Source organism: Ascidia mentula, chromosome 7, assembly GCF_947561715.1.
Source record: "Ascidia mentula chromosome 7, kaAscMent1.1, whole genome shotgun sequence".
Classification (NCBI taxonomy): domain Eukaryota; kingdom Metazoa; phylum Chordata; class Ascidiacea; order Phlebobranchia; family Ascidiidae; genus Ascidia; species Ascidia mentula.
Window position 1 is genome coordinate 480,933 of NC_138572.1, and position 25,423 is coordinate 506,355.

Consider the following 25,423-nt stretch of genomic DNA (forward strand, 5'->3'; position numbering starts at 1 on the left):
GTAAATTTGCATGTCCTCTTACAATTATGCTTCTTAACTATTTTCACGTCATTACTAGATACCGTATACAAACTGCGTAATTGCATATCATTGATCGATACTGTACTAACCCCAAGTGAAAACTGAACTTCGCATCACAAGAACTCCAGGGTCATTTATTTACATCGCACTGTAGTCGAATAATCGTGCCAACATATTGTGTGGTTTTGAAAACATTAAATTTACAATTATTTTCACTTATTCAGCATAGAATTAACGCAAAAATGGAAACAAAAAACAACATCAACAACGAGAAACGTGTGATCGAATCTGTGTGAAACTTATACGCACGCCTTTCAGTTTTCCTGGGGCGCCATCTTGGTTCTTTCACAGAGGCAAGGTGAACAGGCTGCAGCAAAATGCCGGTAAGTTTTTCGTTGTAGACCTATTTAAAGTTGCACAGTTGTTGATACTTTCTAAACATTTGTGTGCTGTTTAGTAATTATGAGGATGATTTCTTTTGAATGTAGTTCCGAAATGGAAAAGAGGAAGAACAGTCCAGAAAATTATTTGTGGGTGGTCTATCGTTGGACACCACAGATGAATCAATGACTGATTATTTTCAAAAATATGGAACCATAACTGATTGTGTTGTAATAAAGGATCCAAGCAAAGGTCATTCTAAGGGCTTTGGGTTTGTGACATTTGCAACAGAAGAAGAGGTGAAGGATATATATTTAAAACAAAAAACTTTTCTGTAATTATAAACTTCCATTTTAGGCTGATGCTTGCATGTCGGAACGACCACACACAATTGATGGCAAACAAGTTGATGCCAAACGTGCTGTGTCAAGAGAGGTGTGTTAATTTGCACTAAACAGTATCTTATTAAATATTTTTGCTGGATTGGAAAGTTTATAATTTATGTTTTTTTTAGGGGTGATGTTGATTGCGTGAACCAGTGAACATTTTTCATAAATTATAAAATACATTGTAGTGTTAAATGACAGTAAATTTAGCTGTAAAGTGTGTGGGGGGATATAGACTTTCCAATGTGGAACTTTTGTAAAACCATATCATCTCTTCAGGAATCTTCAAAACCTGGTGCACATGTCCAAGTGAAAAGAGTCTTCGTTGGTGGAATTAAAGAACACTGCACGGAAGATATGCTAAAAGGTGTGGAAGCATACATTGTGACACACACTTAACCTCCATTAAAACATGCCAATTTTAATTTATTTTCAGCATACTTTGAGGAGCATGGCACAATAGAAAGTGTGGAACTTCCTTTGAGTCGTGACACACAAAAGCCAAGAGGATTTGGTTTCATCACCTTCAGTGATTTTGATACCGTTGACAAACTTGTTGGTGAGAAACAAGTGGTTTTACTAGCTCCAAAATCCTGGTTTTGTAGCGTGGTATATAGTCCATATTAAAAATTATGGCAGTGACATCTTATTGTGGTTTCAGTGATGACTTTTTACCGCCCCAGTCTGAATATTTGTGTTGATTGGTCAAACCTGAGAAACTAAACAAATGTTCACTAAAATTTTGTTTCTCATATAATATATTCATTGTGACCAAGATTGACTTGTACTCGTAGCCAAAAGACATCACACCATTGAGGGGATGAGGTGTGAAGTTAAAAAAGCTTTATCAAAGGTGGAAATGGAAAAAGCAAAGCAACAATGTAAGCCAATCTTGTGAGTTTTGTTAAATTTTAAAATCTTCTTACATTTACATTTGTACAGTGGAGGAAAGACAGCAATCAAGACATTATGGAGGTGGAGGTAAACGTCTGTTAACAATCGATTAACCACAACCTAAACAACATTTGTTGGTTTCTTGGCTTGTTTGTACTCTTTAGACAACAACTGATAAAAAAAGTTTTGTTTTAAAGGTCGTAGTAGAGGCGGCGGCGGCGGTGGACGTGGCCGAGGGGGAAGTCGTGGTGGTTATAATCAAGGAGGTGGTGGCGGCGGTGGTTACTATGATGATGGTGGCTTTGGCAACTACCATGGTTATGGAAATAACCAAGGTCTGTACAAACTGTGTAACTTAGAATAGTCTAATCTTTTCTAGGAGATAATCTTTAACAAAATGTTTTGTTTGTTCCGTTGATCTTAGTTAAGGTTTAATGTTTTGATTTGTTTCAGGCTATGATGATTATGGGGACAACAGTGGATATGGTGGTAAGTCTTGCAGTAGTTTAAGCAGTTTGTGGTTGTTATCCTGTTACATGATGATTTTTTACCGCCCCAGTCTGAAACTAATGTTGACGGTCTTTGCTGATACCAGGATATATCAAGTTAAATCTTCACCAACGTGTTTAGTAAAAAGATGCCTAAACCATTGTGTGTGTTCAGGATACAGCCAAGGATATGACCAAGGTGGATACAATGAATATGATGATGGCTATGGAGGTGGTTATGGTAGCAATGCATCCAACTACGGACCAATGAAGGGTCAATATGGACAGAGATCGTCAGGGCCATATGGAGGTGACAAATAGTTTTAACTTGTGTTCATACTGCTACAACTGCAATGCTCTATGCTTAATATATATCTCTTGGCAGATTATAAAGTGCTAAAAATTAATTTAAATGAGCACCAAAAGTTACCAAACAGAATGAGGAGGTCAATACTTTGTATTCCATATTTTTAGGTGGTTATGGATCCGGAGGAGGCGGCGGCGGTGGTGGTGGTAACTATAACAGCGGTTATGGGGGATATGGTGGTTACGGTGGGGGAAGTTACAACCAGAACCAGAGGTACTGAAGAGTGAACAAGGCCTTGGTATCAACGGTAAGTTCTTTACGAATAAAATTGATGATGTGGTTTGTGCTGATGTCATGCTGATCGTAAAAGGGCAAAGAAAATTTTGGGTGAGTTAATCCCAACTGTTCGAACATGGTAAGTATTAACACTGTGACAATCTTTATGTGGTTCATTGTGCTGCAATATATATAAAATAGTAATTGTTTGACTTTAGTATATTATGGGTTTGGATACACGGGGACTGAGAAACAAAGTTATGATTTTGAATACTGCACCAATTACAACAGCAACAATTTTGTTTAAATTATTACCACATGAATGTTCCTAGATAACCACTAAGATACTTGGGTGACTGAAGTCCTAGGTGTTGTCATTATAAATTTAGCTGATAGCATAAACTCTTGTCTTTGCAGGTAGGTTAGGGCCCAGAAGACATAGAAACAATAGGTGCCATAATACATAGGCACTAGGGCCGCAATCTCAACCATAGAAAGATTAGGCCCTCCTCACCAACCTTCTAGCATCTAAGAACTCTAGTCATTCAGTTCTGGAATCAGAATAGGATCAACTGCATATGATTAGAATGAATAGGACGACCAACCATGATGAAAATTCTACATAGGAACTAGATACGTAATCGTTGTAGTGTCCGATTGGGTGACTAAGATTTGGCTGCAATGACGTTTTTTAATATCTGTATCCCCCCTAATCTCCTATGATGCCAAGGCACTTGTGTGTCATAAAATTGCTGCCTCAAAACAGTGTCTTTGTCTGTATGGCGACTACATGGCCGTTAGTATTCATATTGACAAACATCTCTTATTATTTCAATTGTGATCTATGCGTTTTTTCCTTCGTAATTCTTCTCATTAAATGTTTCTTAAAGTGATTTCTGTGTGGAGTATATTTAATGCCAGCAAACATCGCCAGTTATTCGACAGGTTTACTTGACAATTTAGTTATCCGAGATTTCCGAATTAAAATATTCATCTCCGCTAGATGTCGTGCTTTCGTATCCTTCTAACATCTCGGCTTGTTCAGCTGATGTTGGTTCGTAATGCTTGCAAGCCCAGCAACACCCCTGCGTAAGTAACCGGATTAAACCAATATAGGATTACGTTTTCTAACTTCCACATAAATACATATACCCTGTGGCGCCCTCATGAACGGTACAATTTCTTGAAATAGGCAATGTTAAAAGACGCAAGTATATTTGGATATATATCCCATATAAAATCGCTGTCGTAAAGTTGACAACACTGATAGATTACTGGATAATCGTTTGACGTTCGGGCGAGATTTACGAAGTAGGTTAATCAGGTCAAGGGGCCAACAGTAAAAATGCGGTTAAACGCCACAGTTGAGGCAATCAAAGCTTTAATTTAACATAAACAATTACAGGAAACAACATGACAGGCATAATGCCCAGTCAATTTACAAGCATTTAGGACCAGAAGCTACTTATTTCATCAACGTTTCAGTTGTTATTCAATCGGCCTTCAACAGGACAAGATAGAAAAAAAAAATGTTTTTCCCGACATTTCGCACACCGCTCTTACCCCAACTTCTTCCCAGCAAACCGAACAATAATTGATCCGACATTTCGTTTCCTCGCAACTAACAAGTGGCCGTTTCTCTGTTTCTTTCTCCTCGCAGATCAAACATCTTACTCTCCCAACTCCAATCACACGTAAACAAGGTTGGAGAAAAGGGAGCTTGAATTGCAAAGCCTCAAGAAATGAATATTTTTGCTGCAAACGTGACAGCCTTGAGTTAAAACTCGGTTGGTTTTGACCTTAATCAATAACACATTAACGAAAACATTAAAAAAAAAAACAACACTAATTAGAACCAGGGGCCTCCACGAAAACCACCTAGATCGCAGCCTCTTTACAAACTGTTTTTTTTTTCACAAATAAATTAGCAGCTGTATGATACGTGCTATTGTTTAGTGCTATTTCGGTTGTGTTTAGCGCTCTAAGTGCTATTTTTTAAGTGCGAAATACAAATTGAGGAGATTACGCTATGGTTAGTGGATGAAACTAAAATCTCGATAAGCCACTGAAATCCCACTCTAACTTTGGTCAACTGTTTTGGGGAAAGATTCCCGACCCCTTTTCAGGCTTCACTTTACGGGTTGGTAAAAAAACTCACAACCGCTCCTTTCTCTGCAGTCTATATTAAATTTACCCGCAGTCTGTAATTCCCTGCCAACTTTCGCACCGCCAACCTCACATGCATGAGGGAGTTCTTTCTCCGCCGCATGAGGTCGCCATACAGCATGACGATCCGACTTTTTTCTCGACGCCGATAGGCCAATGAGGCGATCACGTGACGCAGTCGCAGGGCGTAGGCGTCCAATAGGACGGTGAAGAGCAGGATGACGTAAAGGGAAATGATCCAAGCAATATCGGAGTCGGGCAGTTTGCGTGAACGGGGAAGACAGGCTGGGGATGAATGGAAGGAAGGTTTAACTTAACTATAAGTTATCAGGTCAGGAAAGAGTTTTATCAGCAGGGTGAAAAGTAAATGAACGACTTAACGGCACGATTGGATTAAGAGGAAAAATTAAATCGTTGTATTTTCGTTCATAGTTTAAAAATGCGAATAAATTTACTGATATAACTTCCTTGCAACTATTTAAGACACACCAGCCGTTAAATTCTAAGTGAAACGACGGACCGACAAGAAATTTTTTATCATTCCTGTTTACTTTTAGCACTGGTTATCAGGTCAGTGTTTGACAAGCAACACTATACAGTTTATTTTTAGATACAAGCTATCGAAGTAGGCTGCATTGCCAGAGAACTGCTTGAATCACAAAAAATATAAATCCTGTTTTATCAATGTAAGAAATATCCACTTACACAGATGTCAAGGTGGCAAACAAACTAACTTTAAATAAGTAACGTTGAATGCTTGTCTGTTTCTTACCTAAGTTTGTTGTTTTGCTTTCCAGTATGTGGTCGTTATCTTTGAACGGAAGAAACAATCTTTGGAGAAGCACAGCGACTGTTTTATTTCCTTCAATGTTCACTGCAGTAAAAACAACATTTCTGCCAAACGTTAATGTCCTGAGTAACAAGAGCACAATATAAAAATTTTCACTGAAAAATACTGGAATATTCAAAGTTTCACATCTTTGAAGGGACTTTGCTAACAGTTCGATGAACCACCTAAATTATAATATTATTGTGAGTGGTAATAAAAATTGCTTCGTTTAAAGGAAATCACACCCACCCTGTAGTTTGTGCCTGGCACTGACGCTCGTATCAACCTTGCCATGTATTCGAACCAAATCCAGGACTGTGAAGATCACGTGGTCGAAGAGTAGCAAGAGAATGGTGAAGAGAATGTTACCGAGTATCTTCAGAACTTTAAAAACCTTAGAGCAATATTTAATTTAATCCAACGATTATAAACCGTTTTCTTTTTTGTCACTGTTTAGTGTGAAACCTTGCAAATAGGGGGATTGTTAGTCAGATTATCTTCCTAATTTTTGCTACAACGAAATAGCACTTTGGGCAAGTTATATATTTACTGCAAATAAGAAGGCTACGAGCCGACCGTAGGTTGATAAACTCCTGCTTTATGAACAAGACAACCTGCATAATGTGTATTGGTTTCTTTCTCCATATTATTTAACTTACCACGGATTTCTTCTCAGCTTGAGTAAGTTTCAGCATGCAAGGAAAAATAACATTTTTCTTCTCCAGTTTAGTGAGCGGGAGTAGACTCCGCCTCCCCTGCACATTTCAATAAAGTGACGCCTCCTAAAATCAAACCAAACTTTTCTAACCTTCATCTTTCTTTCCATATCTTTGCGTCTAAAGTATGACGTCACATAAAGGTTGTCGAATCTGATGTCTGTTAGATATTTCCGGTTGTACGACGAAGCTCTGAGTACAGTAGTATTTGTTGTGGAGTGTTAGTTCAGCTTGGCAGTATGTAAACAGGATATCTATCCTATTTGTAATTCCTATACAGCGATCCATAGCAGACCGCTCAGTTGGTTAATGTAGAGATTTCGCCTAAAAGCCATCATCAGTTTCTGCCACAGGTGAAAAAGAAACGAAACAGTTGAGTACTTAACGCAAAAAAAAACACAACAGTATATTACTCTCTACAAATTATATCAGAATAAATCCAGGCCCCACGAGTGGAGGGTGCAGTCGGTACGGACCTATACCAGTCCAGAAGGGGCCATAAATAGCAAAAGTGGGCCATGGGCACCATTGGTTGCTTCAAAATCTATTGATTTCTATCGTAAATATAAGGTCCTCTATTAAAAAGGTCAACGCACCGTCACATTTTTCTCTTTAAAGTGCCCTGAATTTAACGGTTTGTTAACCATTGTCAATAGAGTAGCACAAGCCCTACACAAAATATTACTTACGCTGCAAGCACGAAAACGAATGAGATGGCCACGAATTTTTTTATCAAAGAAGTTGAAAAATCGAATATTCTCTTTTTTTGTTCGTATTCCGATTCGAGACGTTCTACGATTTCTTCAACCGTCACAATCCCCGTTGTTTCGTCACGATGTGGAATCTGAAGGAAAGCAATGCGTCACTGTATGATTTCATATACTGTTGCCATGGCGACAGGTAATCACTATACAGTCGCGATTTCAACAGTAATGGTTTTAAAAGTATATAAACCTTCTATTAAAAAGTATTTTTCTGAATAAACAAAACATGAGCTGTCTCTGTAATCGTGTCTTCGAGCTTACATAGAAATACTACTTGCGCTATTCTACATAATCGACATCCTGCCAGGGTATCTTGGTGCCAGAAGATCCAGTGTTTATTACTGCAATACCTTCCATTTCATGCGAAGTTGAAATTCTTCCCCCAACTGTTGGTTGATTCGGTTCATGTCGCTGTAGTTCCGGTTCACTGACTGACCGTCAACATGGGGGACTCCCCGACACATGGAGTCGAAGTCTGTGGAAAGTCAGGGAAAATTGAAACTTCCATAGCAAGTGAGTTAAAAACATAAAAAAATCCAAGATTTGAACAAACGTTATACGAGAAGAACTTAAACGAGGTTTAAAGACAGTCAATCTTACGTCATCACAAACTTACAGCCAACTACGTCACAAAGAAACGTCGCTTTCATCACAAAGCATAAAATGTCCCTCAATATCGGTATTCCAATGGTTTCTCTGCAGTCTTGTTCCTTCTGGCGGAAAAGCCTCACACATTCTGCTACTCCAAACTCGAATACACCTGCGGATGTAAGATCGGTACAGAGAGGGTGAGAATAAGCAAGTAAGCAACATAAGCGCGTGGGGCAACATACAGATACATCCTTCATGCGCTGTTATAAGGTAACGAGTTAAATTTGACGACGACAGATCAAAGTCCTTGGGCTTTTCTTAATCCGGTCCATCAGGATAAGCTGAAGCACCAAACAAACCATCCATAATATAACTTGCTAAAACTGGATTATTTGAAAGAGGTTTATGCTGGGAAACAAAACGTGGTAACTTTACTTAAATACTTGCAACGGGTTATCACAAAAGAAGTACGTGCGACCATATATGAAACCAATAGCAGTGCTGTATAGCTCTTATCACGCAACTGATTCAGAACAAGCGCTATACTATGGTAATATTTTAGTTTCATGAACTTTGCTAAAACTTTCACAAAGGAAGACTTGTCGGCTATTTAGCTGACAAGGTCGTTGAAAGTCACACCATAGCTGCACTGATGAGAACTATTAGGTGTATCTGTTGCTTTAACTTCGAATAATTTTTATGCTCACCTGTACATCGTCTCACGGCGTCTGTTCTCAATTTACCAGCGATGTCTCCGTCGGATTGGAATGAATCCGAGTCACGTTGAAGCTCGTTGTTCCATAACTCATGTTTCATCTCATCCATGTTCATCACCAGCATCTTCTCTGTTTCGTTTAACGCACCTGCGTCATCCTGTGATGAAACAGCATCACTTTAAAATTACTAACAATAAATCGGTGTCATATCGAACGACGAAAAAATTGACTTTATTCTCAGAATGATGAGTAAATTTGCTATTAGTGTTCCTTATTTAACTCATGTCTTGGGATATTTAATATTACAGACTCTAGAATATCGTATAGAACAATAATTAAAGTTTTGGCAGTTCCATAGCAACTATAGTTCGGGCAAATCCACTGTCGCATTATATGTCCAATAACATGTAAAGCTAACCAAGATTATTCGTGCAAATTATACTGTCATACCCACCACAAGTTGGGAAAGACCTGCGGTTACTGGAGCATGTAAGATGTTCATCAGTTGCGACATCTGGCGGCTTTGCATTTTTGCTATGCACGTCATGCTATGAATGACCTCGCCACTGTGGTGCATGATATTGGAGATCGGACCTAAAGGTTTTACAACGAGCTCCACTACACACTTGTGTATTTATAGCAAAGACATAATAACTAACCTGTGTTGGCGTTATGTTAACGCGTAACACATTCTACACACGAAATTTCGCATACGATAACAGGCCTTGTGAGAGCTTTCACGAAAGTGATTTTTTACAAATGTTGTAGTTTCATAGTAGTCATTATCAAATAAAACGATTCCACCACAGGAGCTATTTTGATTTCCGCGACTACGAACGCAACATCAACGCAAAAAACCCTTCTAGTTATCCGCGCAATTAACGCAGGCTGAAAAAAATCCTCCGCGCAAATTACGAACTTTCCAATCTGGTCAACGCTCATAAAACATCCTGTTAGTTGGTATAATGTTACTTTTGCATGGCAGAATTGATACAGTACAATAACACTGAGTTCATATAATACTATACCGGCTAAAATCCAGGTGGCAACCAAGGCATGAAGTACGCTCCTGCCAGTCTTTCCCAGCATGGTTGGAAGGCACAACACTGCAACACATCTGCATTGTACAGAAATGGAGCATCCAAGTCCAGTTAAAACAACTACAGACCAGTAGAGCACTTGCGCTATGCGAAATTCATTCTCTTTGAAGACGCCCGAAAATGTAAACTGGTAGTAGCCTGAAAATTCATTGATTGGCTGTTTAAACTTATAAATTATTGTTTTGAAGTAATTTCAGCACAACAATCCGCATTTTGATCTATTTGCACCAAAAAACAACGAGTATATTTGACTTACCATGTCCAACGAAAACTCCAAACACAGCACCCAACAAAAACTTAATTCCGAAATACTCAGTTGGTTCACTTCTGATAAATTTGGAAAAAATGTTGTCATTACGCTCTCTTTTGTCCATGATAACCAATCTCTGTGTCTTTGTCAAAAGGAATTGTTCAAGCTCTTTGTTTTGCAACAAGGCCAATAGTTCAAGAAGAAAGAACACAAAACACTAGTTTTAGTTTATTTCGCGGCATTCAATACAACTTTCCGACTTTTTTCAGTTCGGCCTTTTCGTTGCATTGACCATTGATTTTCAAACATTGCATCGACTTTGGCACAAAATTCCCGCCGAAACGCTGCACTGGTGCGGATTGTTTTTTAGCAAAAGGAAAAGTCAAAATCACGTCTGCGATTAACGTATTTACTAAAATGCAAACAATTTTAGATAATCATACAAATATTTTGAAACCTTACACCCCAAAAAATATTTTACTCTGGTTTAGAATGAACTTCATTCTAACGGAATACATTTGTAGCCATGGTTGGTCATTTTTATCTATGACGTGGATATACTACATATGAAATTGAAATCAAGAGAAAAACTATACTTGATATTACTACTCATGCTAAAATTAAAACTTAAAATTACACACTTTAGGATATGAGTAAATTGTTTGAACTTCAGCACTGCACAGAAACTTTTTTAAATTAGGTTGTGTTTTTGGCAAGACAAATATTATCATGTAGGTAACAAAATAAAATTTTAACTTATTGTGTATAAAAACTGTTAAAGAATGGGGAAAAGATAAACTGCATGCACAACACTGCTATAAAAAATAGTCCTTTCAATTGCTAGATAACAGCTCAGATGATGTTGAACAGTTTCCTCTAACTGGCTTGTCTAATATCACAGCCAAGTGATGACCAATTTCTTCAAATGGAGGTTGCTTTGCTTTTCGTTTGTGGTGAACATCTGCAATGTGGGCAGGTTTCGAGCAATAAGCAGCTTGAAATCTGTCCTGATCACCTCTGGATAATGCCTTCCAAACTGTTGAAGGAGGCAAACGTGGAATTTCAACTGCATTAGACTGCACTTCACCTCCAGGCAACATTAGTTTCACAGTGGGTAAGCCTATACTGGTTTTCTCCACTCTCACAGGTAAATTTGCATCTAGAGGTAAAAGTTTGTATTGTTCTTCATCTGGATCTATGCCAAGAGATTGAGACACGGGTTGTTTTATATTGGTACTTGGGTGTGTATTGAGATTAGTGCTGTAATTCCACATCTTTCTGCTTGGCAGTTTGTCGCTTATTAAAGGTTCTTTGCCTGCATGTCCAGGAAACTCATTTCTGCCCTTAGAAAAGGACCTGTAGTGATGCCCTTCAAGTTTAGCCTTGACTGGGTAAATTGATGCTCGTTTGTCTTTTTGGCGCTTTTTTGCAACACTGAACTGCTTGGAGAGCCTATCCATCTTCTTTGCACAGTCATCAATAGTTCCATTGGCATCTAATCTTTTATACAAGCCATCATATCCACTGCCCATATTCATGCTTGTGATAGGATAATCAAAATATCCCTTATCCTCCATCCAGTTACTGAAAGTAATGTCGCTGAAGAAATCCCTCTCGTTTTGAAGTTGGTGAACCGCTGTCTTCTGCAGTTCACAAACACGCTTTCGTAGAAGCCTCAGTTTTTTTTCTTCATTCCCTTCATTGATCTTGTCTTGCTTCCAAATGGCATCCAGTATGAACCTTGCACATTGCCTGTTGCCCCACAACTTTGCTGTGTCATAAGCTGTGTGTCCATCAGAATTGCACACATACAAAGGTGCATTGTGATCAAGCAAGAAATTAAGAGTGTCCAAAAGCCCGGCGCTGGCGGCCTGATGAAGCACAGAGATGCTTTCCTCTTTTGTCAAGGCTGTGACGTCAGCCCCACAACTTACTAGATATTTAACACATTGAAAAGATTTGTCACGGTTTTCTTTGTTGATGCATAAGTGCAGAGCGTACCAGCCATTCAAGGTCGGAAGATTTACGCTGACCTGGTATTTCTCTACCAGAATTTTAAGGCAATTAATTCTACCGTGTAATGCAGCCCAATGAATAGCCGAATAACCCGTTTTGTCATAACGGGAAGCATGACTTGGGCTACTTATGCTTTGGACGAGCCATTCAGTATCTCCTATTTTAGCAGCAACAAATATATCAGTACTCATCTTTTGCAATCATTTCATCATTAACTGAAAAAAGAGTTTTACATTCTGTGACTTCGCGCATTTAGGAATTTTTTCGCTCCAATTTCTTTTTACGAAACCATGGTGAGGGGAAGCCTTTAACTTTATCACCACCTTGTGGCAGCATATTCTTTTTTGAAAAAGGTAAAAACAGACCATTGAAAAAATGCGTTAGGCGTAGAAATGATCTGTTTAAGCCACATGTACGATTATTAGCTGTATATTATTTAACTAGTATCGTTCTCGGCACTTTCGAACGCAACTTTATACATTGAATAGGAATTACCAATGTCAACATTGGTGGTACAATAATATAAAACAAATATGCATATTCTTTTTCCTTATTTTATGATGCAAAAAAATGAAATTATTAACTGAAATGTTGTAATGCCCGTTTGTTTTTCAACAACAAAATAGTATTTCTACCGGTTCTTTTAAATTGAGAACATTTTGTCACAAGTTCACCTTCGATTGAAGAAGCCGCGATCGATAAAAGCTTGTTTATATTTTAAATTTGAGCTTTAGATTGGGTTTCTGTGTTGTTTTCTTAATGCAATTTTGGAAAGTTAATGTTATATTTCTATTTTTGTGCTGTAGAATCTTATGTATAAATGTGTTTTTGTAAATATCTTGCCAGTGAAGACCGGTTTACTTGCCACCATGCTTTAACACTGAGCGGAACTAAATATTATGACTAACGTTTTGTATGGATTATTGCTTCAAGACGACTACGTTATGAGCAGCCAAGAAAATGTGAAAAACTCATCTGCAAGCAAAACTACAGTGATTCGTGAGGTTTATGATGGAATTAATTCACAAGAACGATTTGAATTTGAACTTGAATGTGCCCTAGAGAAAAACATTGATTACATTGTCATTGAACCTACAAAACTAGGTAAGATTGGCCTGTTGTACAGTGTTGTTTAATATATTTTACCCATTTATAGGTTAAATTTATGTAAAACTAGATTTTGTATTACTTCAATGTAAAAACTGCATTGTTTGTTCACAGGTGAGGAAACCAGCAGATGGATCAGGGTTGGGAATTGTTTGCACAAAACTGCAGTCCTTTCTGGTCTTTCTGCCTTCATATTTCCACAAATTCTCCCGGAGGGATCGCCACCTTCAAGTGTGTACATCGGTCTTCCAACCGCAGCTCTTAGTTTAGGCTGTGCAGCACTTTATGGGATTTCATGGCAATTTGATCCCTGTTGCAAGTATCAAGTTACCGTGGACAGTAGAGAACTTTCACAGCTCAATGTGCAAAATTTGACAAATCCTTCTCCAGTTGTCTTGGTAAGAAGAGATGACCGATACAGAAAGACTTTGCACAACTGCGTGGCATTTTGTGCTGGATTATATGTGACCAAAGCAATATATGACTTTTGGTTTAGTTGATCAGGTTTTCTGTAATTTGTGCTGCTTACATAGCCCCCCTGCAACTATTGCCATTTTCTTAGTTTTATTTTGTCCTGTTAGCAAATTAACTCCATGTGTGTTGATTTAAGTGGTGCATATGTTTTTATGCAAAAACAGGTCATTCCATTTATTTTTGCTTTGATTTTCAGTATCAGGAAGGTGAGGAAAGTTGGCCTTATTCTTTCAAGAATCTGGCTCTATTTCCATGTAAATAAGTACTGCCCTTGTGGCAAATAGTCTAATGTACTTTTAATCAACCGATGTTTTAACCAACATCCATACCCTGAAAAATCTACATTCACACAATGTCAAATTGAAATAATAATATGCCAGTGAACCTAATGATGTCGATAACATAGCGTCGATCCTTGTCATGTGTTAGCATGAAACAATTTGCATTCTATTGCTGGATAATACTTTTTGTAATACAACCAGAAATTGGACACAATAATACTCGACTCCCATTGAAATATTGAAAAAATAACAGCTCAGCTAAAACAAATGAAATCATGAGAGAAAGGGTTTAAAACCTGGCATTTAAATTTTATTGTAAAGGTTTAATTGTTATGTTAAAGAAGCATCAATGAACTTCCTGACTTCATCAGCTTGACTGTCCTTTGCCAGCGCGTCATTCAAATCACTTCTTATATTATGAGTAATAACGTGCATGCCACATTCACTTGGGGTTGAGCCAACATACAATTCTGGTGACCCAGGCTCCGTAATTTCCTCTAAAATTAAATGTTTTGTGTAAGATGTCGTACAGATACCTTTGGCTGTCTTTATTATTTGTCTTCGATGCAAACTTAACAATTTAGATAGGTCAATAAAGTTATAGCTACCACATGATGTTGTGGGTTCGCATGATAGATGGAGAACGCCACTGTTGTCTGTGGATGAAATTTGTTCTGTAGTTTCAATATTGGTTTGACAATGGCCTGGTAAAGAAGAATCAACATTTGGTGATCACAAAATTGACTTGGCAAACAACAAACCTCCTTTGAGCTTAATTCTAACAACCGTTTCAAGCTCCTTAAACTGTTTGGAATATTTCTTTATATGACTCTAAGAAAAAAGTGTTGCTAAATGATTATGATTGCAACCACGTCCATTTCAACATTAAAATTCTAAAAGGCAAAGCATACTTACAGTACAAAAAAAAAATTGCCATTATGCATAGTTGCTTACAAAACTTCTACACATAATTTTAAACCAACTATTAGCAGTACACTGTTATGCTTTTACAAAAATTCACACAAAAGAAATGGCTTTATAACACACTTCTCCATCCAGTTTATCAGTATTTGAAGATTCGAGCCCAAAAAGGATTCGTTTTCTTGTATTTCGTGTTGTTCTATCACTTGCCAGTTTCCTCTCGGTCTCCTCGCGTTCAAACTCTTCCACTACAATTGCCAATCTCCTCGGCCTGCGTTTGTCTTGCTCAGAGTGAAACTTGGCCAAAAATTCTTTGTGTCTTCTGTAATTTGTGAGGTTTCATGAGAACAACGTTGAAGGTAGTATCTCTTTCAGCATGTGAGAGTTTACAGTCTGCCAGTGGCAGATCTATGGGGGTTGGTGTCAGAACACTCCTCAGCATTTTGGCACATTGTTTTAAGGGGTGTGAAAGTGCGGTTAATTTCAAGGATTTCAATAATTAGCTACTGTAACCGAAAACCCGCCCATATTTTTTCTCGATAACTGTTTATTAAATATTTCACAAGGATGTTGTCACCTGACAAGCTCTTGTTTATTTCCTGAAGTAACGAGACCAATTTCCTTCATTTTCTGCCTTAGGACTTTTGTTGAAAGAAGGTTGTACGCAAGTTTTGTGATTGGAGGGTTGTTACTGAAGAAAAATCAGTTTATATGCTGATATAAACGTGTAATTTGAAGACCCTAATAATTACAGTTTTTGACGCTTTGGAGTGTTCTGTCTCAGAGACTTTTTCTTTTCTTCTCGGGCCAAGCAGTTGTCAAGGTGAGAGTTCATCTTTGTACAAACTACAGGAAGTCCACAAACGGGACAGTCTGCCTTTGTGTCTGAGAACAAAATGTTTTATGTTATGCAAAAATATTTTGAACACCAGGAATAAACTTAAAACTACTTGAATTTGAAGTGTTGCAAATTTAAACAGCTTTTTTAGACTTTAATCAAAACAGAAACATTCAGAATACAAAAAGGTTGACTCGTATTACATTTAAAACTCATTACATCATCAGTTGAATAGACATGTCTAGGTTTTCTGCAATATGGGCCAGGCTTTTTGTTCTCAGAATTATGAGTAAATTTGTGAATAGAGTTCCAAAGCAATAAAACAGATATATTTAATCATTTATTACCTGTAATGCTGTTGGGGCTTTCAACTCCACTCGTTTCAGCTGAAGTTGAAGCTTTAAAGCTGGTTTGTTCTTCGTCATTAGTTTGGAGCTCAGAATTAAACAATTCTTTGCTTGTGGAGGAAATGTCAGCCAAGCTGAATCCTTGTGATTGGGTGTAAAAGTCTTTTAAACCCAGTGAAAATTCAGGTGTGCTTTCCACAATAGTAATATCAGCCTGTGGTAAGCTTGGACTGTTTTGTTTGTCGTTTACATCAATGCTGGATGTCATTGAGTTGTCTTGGTACAAAGGGATCCTGTCTGTCTGTACTTGCTTCGTAAGCAGTGTTGATTTTGCCTTTAATAATGACAAAGAAAACTAATGTTAAAAAAATAAATAAATTATGGTCCAATGATGGTTGTTGAGAAAAATCGGTTCAAATAATTTCAATTTCACTTATCAATAAACTAGAAATGCCTGACAATAAAAATGAAATAACCACTTACATTAATGGGGGTGTCCCTTTTCTCATTTTCCTTCCAAGTGATTTGATTTACATGATCTCTGCAACATTATGTGTGGTAAGATCAGGTCCCACTTCCAAACCACAAGAATTAACATTACCTTAAATACAAACAAAATACCAAACCAGCTTGCCTGCATCTTACATTGAAAATGATTGTAGTACAAAAATCAAACCATCTGTATCATGGAATTCTTAACTATTGCATTGGCTATTTTGTTTGTATTTAAGATTTTCAAAACTGTCAGTTACGTTCCTAACATTACCTTAGCTCATTAAACCTGACCAAAAGTCCATCAATAATCCAGTTTGGACACAAGTTGCCTTGTGTTGTGTCCTTGCAATAAAAACCATAATTAATAAAAATGAGGCAGATGAAAAGAAATTACTTACAATTCCACAAATGGGACATTCCTGCTTGATTGAAAGATATCGACGAATACACAAGGAACAGACTGCAAAAAATTGTGTTGCAGTAATTAAATCATTACAATAAATATTAAAGAGTTTTATTAAAAAAGTATATTAAAGAGTTATATGCAGAAACAAAAAGCATTTCTCATTAATTCACCACATTTTGGAACTAAGTGTTAATCTCTCAAATTTATTTCATACAGATTGAAGTAAAGTCACTTTTCCTATTGGTTAAAAACAAATTAATATGTTAGTAGTCTGGAAAGAAATAACAATCTTACCATTCTGGTCTACTTACAGTTATGGGAACATGTAACAATAACTACAGGAATTTTAAACGGTTCTTTGCAAATTGGACAGCAAAGTGATTCATCTATCAGCTGAAGTAAAATATAGCAACAGTGTTAAACTACTTACATCATTTATACCTAATACATTCATCATACCTTTAAACAGGTTAAAATGTTGGTATTCATGGCAAGTGCTCATTTGCAACTTGATGGGGATATTTTAAACTGTTAGCAATTACCAGTCATTCTTCTCACTAAAATCAACCGGATGTTCTATGCAACATAAACCGTCGCAAAACCAAATATACAAAATATATGTTAAGCATAATCACTACAACAGCGTTCTTACACATGACAATATTATTAAACAAAAAAAGCGTCCTAAAAATTTACCTCTAGGGAATTTTTTTGGTAAAATCACATGGTTGCGCAAAAGCGTCGAGTTTTTTCCTGAATAACCAAGAAAATATATTTAGTGCATTTGTTACTTTGGATATATAATGTCATTTACGCCTCATAGGTGATAAATTAAGGAAACATAATTTTATAGCAAGCAAACTTGACAAAAAGCGCAAAAAGGTGTTGTTTTCTGATTAATACTGGAGTTGAAGTTGTATTCGTATCTCTACAAAATCGTTTTCTGGGAAAACTGTTCAAAATAAAAAGTTTTGATTAATATACGTTCTCAAACAGGAAACATGCAAAGAAGACAAGCAAAGGAAACAGGAAAAAGATTTGTCGTAGAAGCATTCCAAGCAGTTGCTTGTAGCCAGATTGTAAAGTGAATTTACTTCGCGGGAATGTCTATAAGGTTCTTACATTTAGTTATTTTGTGACCAAATGAAAGCAGAGTGAAATCGCGAAAGACTGAAAATGGTGAAAACCAAATCAAAGCGCAGTTTTTGTTTCCTATTGAAAGCAGTTACTTGAGGTAATCTTCTAGATCTCCTTGAAATTTTGTCGCAAGCACCCCGGGGAAAGAAAAAGAAACTCCTATAGGTCGCAGTTATGTGGTTGTTGTGCTTCTGTCCCCCACAGTGTATGTGTGTAGTTGTGTGGTTGGAATGGACAAGGCGTTGCTGGATTGCTTTCAGATTACAGGAAATTATTCTTTTCCATTAATTGTTTGACGCGTTCCCAAGCATTATAAGCCCTGCGTTTGGTTTTATCTGAACAAAATATTATTACTTTGCGAAGCGTAACCAAAAGATGTATCTGTGAAATAAATTAACTGCAGAAAGACAGCGTACCTTGGCTGCCATGCATGCAAACTATTGAGCGTACATTTGTCACAACAGTTTTCTACAGCCAACAACAATATTATTTCGGAGTAATTGTCGTTCAAACCAAATTCAGTATGTGTGGGCAATAGAAATTAGATCCGCTCTCAGTTGCAGAACGTTTCCTCAAGCGGAAAAGCAACTCCAGATGAGAAAATTCTTGGACCAGACAGCTTGACGTATGTTAAGCTGGCGTGTTTCCGCCTTGCGCGAATTACTCAGTGTTCAGCATTTTGTCGCAACATTTTAGATTGACAATTTCTCAACAGTTGTTTGCATCCTGTATAAAACCAACGGGAAGCACAAGCTATAGGGTAACCGTACGTCAGCATTTTCTTTTGCATATATCGGATTTTAGTGTTGAAATCTTCGTCGAGAAATGTCAGAAATTGAGGGTTTTGAAAAGTTTTTACGTTTTGCTACATTAAAAGTTTCCAAAATAGGGAATCTCGCGACGTGCTGGTCTGTACAAAAGTCATCATTTTTCTCACGCAAAATCAAGTTATTAAGTAATGTCATTGCAAAACGACTTCAATGATTGGTAACTGTTATTAATCAGCTCTCTAGGATTGAAACCCGGCAGATATGATAACCATATATAGACTTGGCAAGGCTTAAAATAATACCACTAATGTGTGGGCAGTTCCACGTTTTATATTAACCTTCGGCAAGTATTAAGCGCCTGTCCATCAGCAAGTATAGTAGTGATGACTTGTGCGTAAACCGTGCCTCTTATTCTCAGACAGGTTGCCATCAATACGTGTAGAAATGTCAGTTGCCATAGTAATAGCAGTCACGTGCTGCCTGTTGATTTCTGTGACGTCAGGAATGGAAGGAATTGTCACAACCGTAGCGGGCGGGGGATTTCCCCATATTGGTCACGTGGACACGTGCACGGAAGGACCAACGTCAGTCGACGGAACTCTTGGACAATCGCGGTATTGTGACGTCAGACTATGTGTTTAAGATGTAGAATATTGCGTACAAATAGTCAAGATTATAATAATATTTCTGTGCGATTTTATTTGGTGCAGGTTTAATTATCCTTGGGGAATTGCCTTTGACCGGAAGCGGAAGTCGCTCTACGTCGCCGATTGCGGATGTCCGGAGGTGACCGGAAGTAACGACAGAATTCGTAAAATCGATATGAAATCTGACATGGCCACAACCATAGCTGGCTCAACTCAAGGGTGAGATCAATAATTCGCTACAATTCCCTTTAATTTCCATTTAACCTTTGTATTGTAATCTAAGCATGGTCGTGTTATCAGGTACAAAGACGGAGAAGGGACGGATGCCAACTTTTTCCACTCAGCTGGAATGGTGATGAACTCTGATGAAAACAAGCTCTTTGTCGCCGATAGTGGCAACAACGTAATCAGGGTTATAGATATTTTCACCAACCTGGTGACGACTTTCGCTGGAAATGGAAATTCCGGCCATGTGGATAATGTTCCTGCAAAAGCTCTGTAAGCACCTCAAGCTTTTAATTTGATCATACATAATTAATGCTGGTGGTAAATTGTATTTTCATTATAAAACATGATAAAATAACAGTTAACAAACTTGGAATGGAAAGTTGGAAAGTTTTCTAACAATTTTGATATCGCCCAACGTAATCTGTTATTCAGTTTCAACAATCCACAAGGCCTGGCGATCGCACCTTCAAAAAACGCACTGTACGCTGCCGACACGGATAATCATGCAATCCGCTTAATTCCTTTGGTGAGGACCAAAAAAACCGTCACAATCACTGGTGGTCCGGATATGGAAGGGTTACAGGACGGCCCGCTCGCTACAGCGAAATGGAAGCATCCCACCAGTCTTGTTTATGACGCCATCGATGACGTCATGTACGTTTCCGATCACTACAACCACGCGATACGCTTGATCGACTACAAGAAGGGCACTGTTAAAACGTTGCTTGGCAACGGAAAGGCGGGGTCGATCTCCGAGAGGAAGGTGGCGTACAGGTGAGTTTGAACCAATCAGAGCTTCGCGCAGATTACGATAAAATACTTGTGCAACCACAACCCGCATATTTTCGTCTCGTGCATAAAAAAAGAAAGGAAAGCGGTCACTTCGCTGTAAAAACCAGAAGCAAGTTGTAGATTTGGCTCAAGTTTTTGCTTAACTTCCGCTTTTTGACCACACCGGGATTCGAACCCATGTTATTTAGACCGGAAATCCCGATAACGTTTTCATCTTGGAATATTGATCGGTCGTCCACCAAATTTCCTCAAACAAATATGAATACTATGCCGTGTGCTCTTGTGCGCTACTAACGTTAAGAATATATCTAGAAGGTCACCGCATGCTGCTGCACTTCACTACCCTGAGGGCCTGGCGTTGGATCGGGACAACAAAGTGCTTTACATCGTCGAGTTCGGGAACAATTGCATCAGCATGTTGTCACTAAGAGACTTCTCCCTGGACGTCCTGGCCGGTGGAATCAGCTATGGAACCCGCGACGCCGTGGGTCTCGATGCTCAATTTTATCACCCCACACACATCGTATTCGATGACGTCAACAAGATGTTATACGTCACTGACCAGTATAATCACCGCGTGAGGGCGGTAACAAGTCTTGGGAATCGCCAATCGGCGAGTTCTGGAAAAATGAAAATCCAGCATTTGGCAAAAGTCGACGCTTATCGTGATTTGGTTGTTCATAGTAGTTCTGCATTGTTTGGCTTTGTTTACGTCACAATAGTATTGTTGTTTGGTATCATTCTGTATTGCACGCGTAGAAGGTGGATCGCGTTCATCAAAGTGAAATACGCGATTTACAACAAAAACGAACAACTCCGATTCTAGAACGATCGCCATTTCTTTGTTTTTCGCCAAAGTTTCCCAGTTTTGAAATCGAAACAAGATTGCCGGCGTCATTCGTGATTTATATTTTCCTGTTTGTTCCAAACGGATTTTCAGGAAGCTTAAACGACTCGAATAGTTTCCTGTATTCAAGCGCATGGCTCGGGTTGAACTGTTGCAGCCCGGGTTAAGCGTATGGCCTGCAGGGTTGCACTGTTGAACAAACAACGAGGGTCTGAAGTTCAACATGCAGGGCAAGAGTCGGTAGACAGGGGGTGATTTATAATATAGGGTCATGTGGGTTCATCCATGGCAGTGAACGCAAAGCAGCATATGATAGCAACATATGATGACGTAACAAACACATTAAAATATACAACTGCCGCGATTGTCAAAGTCCATCATCTATTGCAGCAACTAGTTTCTCTTGCTAGCAATCGATTACAACAATTAAACGAGATGCAGGGACTTCTGTTTTCTACCAACAAAATTCCATGCAATTTCACATGGTCGGCTTTCAAGGTTTCGTATTTTCAGCACTACAGGAAACTCATATGGGCAATTGCAGGCAATCAATGAAACACGAGATGATTTCATGTGATTTCGGAAACAAGGTTGCGATTTGCAGAAGTTCTTTCCATATATGGGGCGAACCGGTACGACTTTTTTTGTGTTTTCGCGTTGATTTCTTTAAATGGTGGAAGGGTAGGTCACCAAACCATTAGTTGGTGATTGTCTTCTATCTGTGACGAAACAAAGCAACGATGAAGTTCCTGTGTTTGATCACACTGGCATTTATTTGTGGTGGGTTAATGTTTAAACTACAGTACATGTTTTTCATAAACATATATGGAAGAAGAAGCTACAAACCTTATGTGATGCTACTATTGTTATAATATGTAATTATTGGAAAACGTGGCAAATAAATGATAATTGTCGTTGTTGGACGGCACATAATTAATTTCTTCGTTCCAGACATTTCTTCTGCATATCGATGGTGCTGCAAATCCAACGCAGAATTTGAAAAATGCCGGACATTTCGTTTTCATAGAGTCCGGGGACAAATTGTCTTTAAGTTCGATTGCGTGCTTGGAGAAGGAACACACGACTGCATGATTAAAATTGAGGTATTTGACCGTTTGTTTCATCAACAAAATTATTTTCTTACACCAACAAATTTTGAACAGAATAATCAGGCAGACGTTATCGATCTTGACGGCGGTGACGTATTTGCATATCGTGATGTAATCAATGTTGTTGCAGCGGAAGATTATGGAAATGGCGGTAAGTAAAGGACAGCATTCTGCTATTTTGTCATTTGATTTTATAACTGGACGTTAGCACATGTATTGTAATGCATATAAATGTGTGTGTATACATCAAGTCTTTAAAGCGAAACTTGTTACGTTGCTTTCAATGTGTGAGGTCAACAAAAAGAACAGAAAACAAATATTTATCATCCAGACGCAAGTTATTATGCGGTTGCTGTGGCGAAAATGACTGCCCGAGAAAATTTGACCTTGGACAACCTTGGCGGCGCTAAAACATGTCATACAGGAGTTGGTAAGACCGCTGGTTGGAATATGCCAATCGGATGGCTTTATAGAAATCAACATGATCCTGGTGAGTACTTTTTACCACATCGGGGTTTGAAAAATATTAATGTTTTTTAATTGTTTTTCATTCAGTTGTTAAAAAGTTTCAACTCAATAAATAGAATCTGGGGCGAAAACCGTATGTGTTTGAAATCGTATTTATGTTTTAGCTCTCTTCAATGCTAGCTGCGCCCCTGGAGCGAACGTAGCCACTTACCAAACACTTCTGCCTGATAGCGAATTCTCCAAATGGTGCAAACTATGCGTCGGTGATACAAAAGGTGGTCACGTGTGCGAACGTGACCAAGACGAACGTTACTATGGTTACGACGGTGCACTGAGGTACAATTAACGGTGTTAAGGTTTTTAAGTTTTTAGGCTGGTGAATGACGTAATCACAAGACCCCCTGTGAAAACTTTACACTTTTTGGATGTTGTACCTTATTTTAATACCCGCGAGTTAATCCCAGGTGCCTGCAAGACGGCAAGGGCGAGGTTGCGTTTGTCAGCCATCTCGCCGCCCTCAAAGCACAACACAGGAGTGAATACAAGCTGCTTTGCCCGGGGAACCCCAAAAGGTGAGAGTTCTGCGGTTTGTTTGTGTTTTTTCAAGTGCTTTTTTTCGATATGATTAAATCGGGGCCTGCCCATGTAAAGAGGCACCGTAGTTGATCAGGGTGAATGTATTATATTTTTAAACTCTTGTTATTTTTCAGCGCGCATATCGAAGAATGGGCAGGTTGCACCATGGGGAAAGTACCGTCTCACGCTGTGGTGATGAGAAAACAAACGAGTGCCGACGATGCATTAACTGTTTATCAAACTCTTAACAATGCACAGGTAATCTTGGAATGTTGTAAAAGCAAGACCTTTTTATCAGCTTTTGTGTTACCGAAACCTCTGGCCAAATTATTCAAGATATTGAATTTCCTGTTTTTGAATTGTAATCTATGTTAATAATATGCTTTCTTGGAGTATAAACCACCATGGAAAATTATTCAACACGAATATTTATGTGCTAGAGAGCCCTTGGTACTCTTTTCACAACATTCGGAGGAAAAAACCTGCTCTGGGGTTCGAAGATGATCAAATTCATGAACACGGGGATAGTGGATCCGGTTGAGTTTGTGGGCCACGAATATTTCTGCAACATTTACGCTCTGCAAAACCCTAACCACCAAAACCACCCGGATTGCAACTAAAATGGTTTTTTACGTTTGTGCTCGCCATGGAAAACCCATATCACGACTTTTCATCAGTCTTTTTTAATGTGTTGTTGGTTAACTTGTCAATAACTTTAATCTTATATAACTTTAATATAATCACTCATGCAGTAAAGTTTTTGTGAGTAATCTATAATCACTCATGCAGTAAAGTTTTTGTGAGTAATCTATAATCACTCATGCAGTAAAGTTTTTGTGAGTAATCTATAATCACTCATGCAGTAAAGTGTTTTTCGCTAGCTTAAGGGCAGTGTAGTGTTTTCAAATTCAGTTCACACCCTCCGCTGGCTTTTCCTCTTATATCTGACCATTGTTCGCTTTTGCGACTGTTGTGCCTGGCATTCTATTCTTTATGCTTGCTGCGTCATCTTCAAAAGAATAAAATTTTACATACAATTTGTAGTGCGGTAAAATGCAAGATGTAAAAATACTTTTACGTCTACGGTTATTAGCGGTTACACTATTCACCAATAGGTAAATTTTTGCGCTTTTCATTAGGACGACTGAAAAGTGATTATAACTTTTTTTTACGAATACCTTTCTTCGCATAATTTTTTTTTAATTATTTTCATGACGTTTAACGAAGCGTGACAAAATCAGCCAATCACAGGTGTTTCTAAAATTGCCCGCTTTGAGCGAAGAAGTTTCGAGAAAAGTTTGTTTGTGTTTGAACTAAATTTGGAAAAATTGAAACAAAGTTTAGTGACAGTTGTGAATATCATAAAGTGTTGCAATTTTTCAGGAAATTTAGCAGCGTGGAATAAACCGTAAGTATTTTGACCCTTTAACCTTCTCAAGGCATAATAATAACCAAGATTTTTACCTGTCTAGCATCAAATACATAACTGTTACCTCACTAAACCTGCAGGGACGTCACGAAAAATAACATTGAATAACAAAGATTTAATGCAAATCCATTTGTTTAAAAAAAAATTGGAATTGGTCCGTGTCGCAAGACCAAGTAAAGGTGTAGCGTGCAAATGATGCCTTTAGCATGATCCACGCAATCAGTTTGTCTGGCTTTTAGCAGTTCGTCGAAGGTTACAGGGCTGCAGACGCCTCTAGTACTGGGCAGTGGAATTGTTTTTCAGCAGTAGGTTTGCTATTTTAGTTGGTTTGACTAAAATTCTTCGATAGCTTGCAGTTTTCCTGTTGCAATAGTCAGATAAACGTGTTGCTCTGACGCAAAACTCTCTGATCAATACGTGTTTGTTTACGTAACAATAGTTTCTCGTTTTATCGAACTTTGTAGGCAGCAGTTGTTTGTAGCTGTGGTGTAAGGAACGCATGTATTGCGACTAACTGCAGTGCAACCTCGTGTCAAGTATGATATTCTTCTCCAGACAAGTAAGTGTTAATCTCTATGTGTACAAGAAATCAGTGTAGTTGTTAAGGTTTAGAAAACCGTCCAAATCACGCCAAACGTAGTTATAGTTTT

At 38.2% G+C, this 25,423-nt stretch overlaps 7 protein-coding genes and 1 non-coding gene across 9 annotated transcripts; 5 read left to right on the forward strand and 3 right to left on the reverse strand.

The window, feature by feature from the left end:
* Positions 1 to 338: 338 nt before the first annotated feature.
* On the forward strand, positions 339 to 3,646 carry LOC145909297 (heterogeneous nuclear ribonucleoprotein A1-like). The gene is made up of 12 exons (XM_082996688.1): positions 339 to 404; positions 510 to 701; positions 760 to 837; positions 1,068 to 1,155; positions 1,225 to 1,347; positions 1,583 to 1,669; positions 1,731 to 1,769; positions 1,880 to 2,017; positions 2,136 to 2,171; positions 2,346 to 2,480; positions 2,645 to 2,784; positions 3,171 to 3,646. The coding sequence occupies exons 1-11, from the start codon at positions 399 to 401 to the stop codon at positions 2,755 to 2,757; spliced, it is 1,035 nt and encodes a 344-aa protein (XP_082852814.1). The 5' UTR covers positions 339 to 398; the 3' UTR covers positions 2,758 to 2,784; positions 3,171 to 3,646.
* LOC145909819 (small nucleolar RNA SNORD31) lies at positions 1,442 to 1,509 on the forward strand. Its single transcript, XR_014403184.1, has one exon. It is a non-coding gene; the product is annotated as a small nucleolar RNA SNORD31 (small nucleolar RNA).
* A 66-nt stretch (positions 3,647 to 3,712) lies between the features above and the next one.
* LOC145908827 (E3 ubiquitin-protein ligase DCST1-like) lies at positions 3,713 to 10,009 on the reverse strand. The gene is given in 14 exon segments (XM_082996151.1): positions 3,713 to 3,838; positions 4,317 to 4,508; positions 4,948 to 5,204; positions 5,692 to 5,793; positions 5,998 to 6,142; positions 6,408 to 6,503; positions 6,557 to 6,656; positions 7,154 to 7,308; positions 7,579 to 7,703; positions 7,845 to 7,988; positions 8,527 to 8,692; positions 8,954 to 9,129; positions 9,564 to 9,773; positions 9,892 to 10,009. Coding segments are annotated over 14 exon segments (2,112 nt in total).
* Positions 10,010 to 10,126: 117 nt separating this feature from the next.
* LOC145908452 (ankyrin repeat domain-containing protein 53-like) lies at positions 10,127 to 12,179 on the reverse strand. The gene has a single exon (XM_082995734.1). It carries the CDS (start codon positions 12,090 to 12,092, stop codon positions 10,719 to 10,721), a length of 1,374 nt encoding a protein of 457 aa, XP_082851860.1. The 5' UTR covers positions 12,093 to 12,179; the 3' UTR covers positions 10,127 to 10,718.
* A 532-nt stretch (positions 12,180 to 12,711) lies between these two features.
* Positions 12,712 to 13,677, forward strand: LOC145908162 (transmembrane protein 11, mitochondrial-like). The gene is made up of 2 exons (XM_082995361.1): positions 12,712 to 13,005; positions 13,123 to 13,677. Exons 1-2 carry the CDS (start codon positions 12,801 to 12,803, stop codon positions 13,506 to 13,508), a joined length of 591 nt encoding a protein of 196 aa, XP_082851487.1. The 5' UTR covers positions 12,712 to 12,800; the 3' UTR covers positions 13,509 to 13,677.
* Positions 13,678 to 13,877: 200 nt separating this feature from the next.
* LOC145908161 (E3 ubiquitin-protein ligase RAD18-like) lies at positions 13,878 to 17,412 on the reverse strand. The gene is made up of 12 exons (XM_082995360.1): positions 17,230 to 17,412; positions 17,082 to 17,163; positions 16,763 to 16,824; positions 16,636 to 16,706; positions 16,353 to 16,410; positions 15,870 to 16,203; positions 15,437 to 15,569; positions 15,262 to 15,375; positions 14,811 to 15,006; positions 14,525 to 14,594; positions 14,372 to 14,467; positions 13,878 to 14,260 (listed from the first exon to the last, which is right to left on the reverse strand). The coding sequence occupies exons 1-12, from the start codon at positions 17,257 to 17,259 to the stop codon at positions 14,094 to 14,096; spliced, it is 1,413 nt and encodes a 470-aa protein (XP_082851486.1). The 5' UTR covers positions 17,260 to 17,412; the 3' UTR covers positions 13,878 to 14,093.
* A 1,687-nt stretch (positions 17,413 to 19,099) lies between these two features.
* On the forward strand, positions 19,100 to 21,241 carry LOC145908783 (uncharacterized). Of its 2 annotated transcripts, none has more exons than XM_082996114.1 (5): positions 19,100 to 19,291; positions 19,388 to 19,543; positions 19,625 to 19,822; positions 19,985 to 20,326; positions 20,657 to 21,241. In XM_082996114.1, exons 1-5 carry the CDS (start codon positions 19,122 to 19,124, stop codon positions 21,168 to 21,170), a joined length of 1,380 nt encoding a protein of 459 aa, XP_082852240.1. In that variant the 5' UTR covers positions 19,100 to 19,121; the 3' UTR covers positions 21,171 to 21,241. The 2 variants fall into 2 exon arrangements, with proteins under 2 accessions (XP_082852240.1, XP_082852242.1); XM_082996116.1 differs by having other exon boundaries at positions 20,660 to 21,241.
* A 601-nt stretch (positions 21,242 to 21,842) lies between these two features.
* Positions 21,843 to 24,381, forward strand: LOC145908481 (serotransferrin-like). The gene is made up of 8 exons (XM_082995776.1): positions 21,843 to 21,971; positions 22,143 to 22,294; positions 22,355 to 22,451; positions 22,632 to 22,790; positions 22,933 to 23,104; positions 23,233 to 23,340; positions 23,479 to 23,602; positions 23,785 to 24,381. The coding sequence occupies exons 1-8, from the start codon at positions 21,932 to 21,934 to the stop codon at positions 23,962 to 23,964; spliced, it is 1,032 nt and encodes a 343-aa protein (XP_082851902.1). The 5' UTR covers positions 21,843 to 21,931; the 3' UTR covers positions 23,965 to 24,381.
* Positions 24,382 to 25,423: the final 1,042 nt, after the last annotated feature.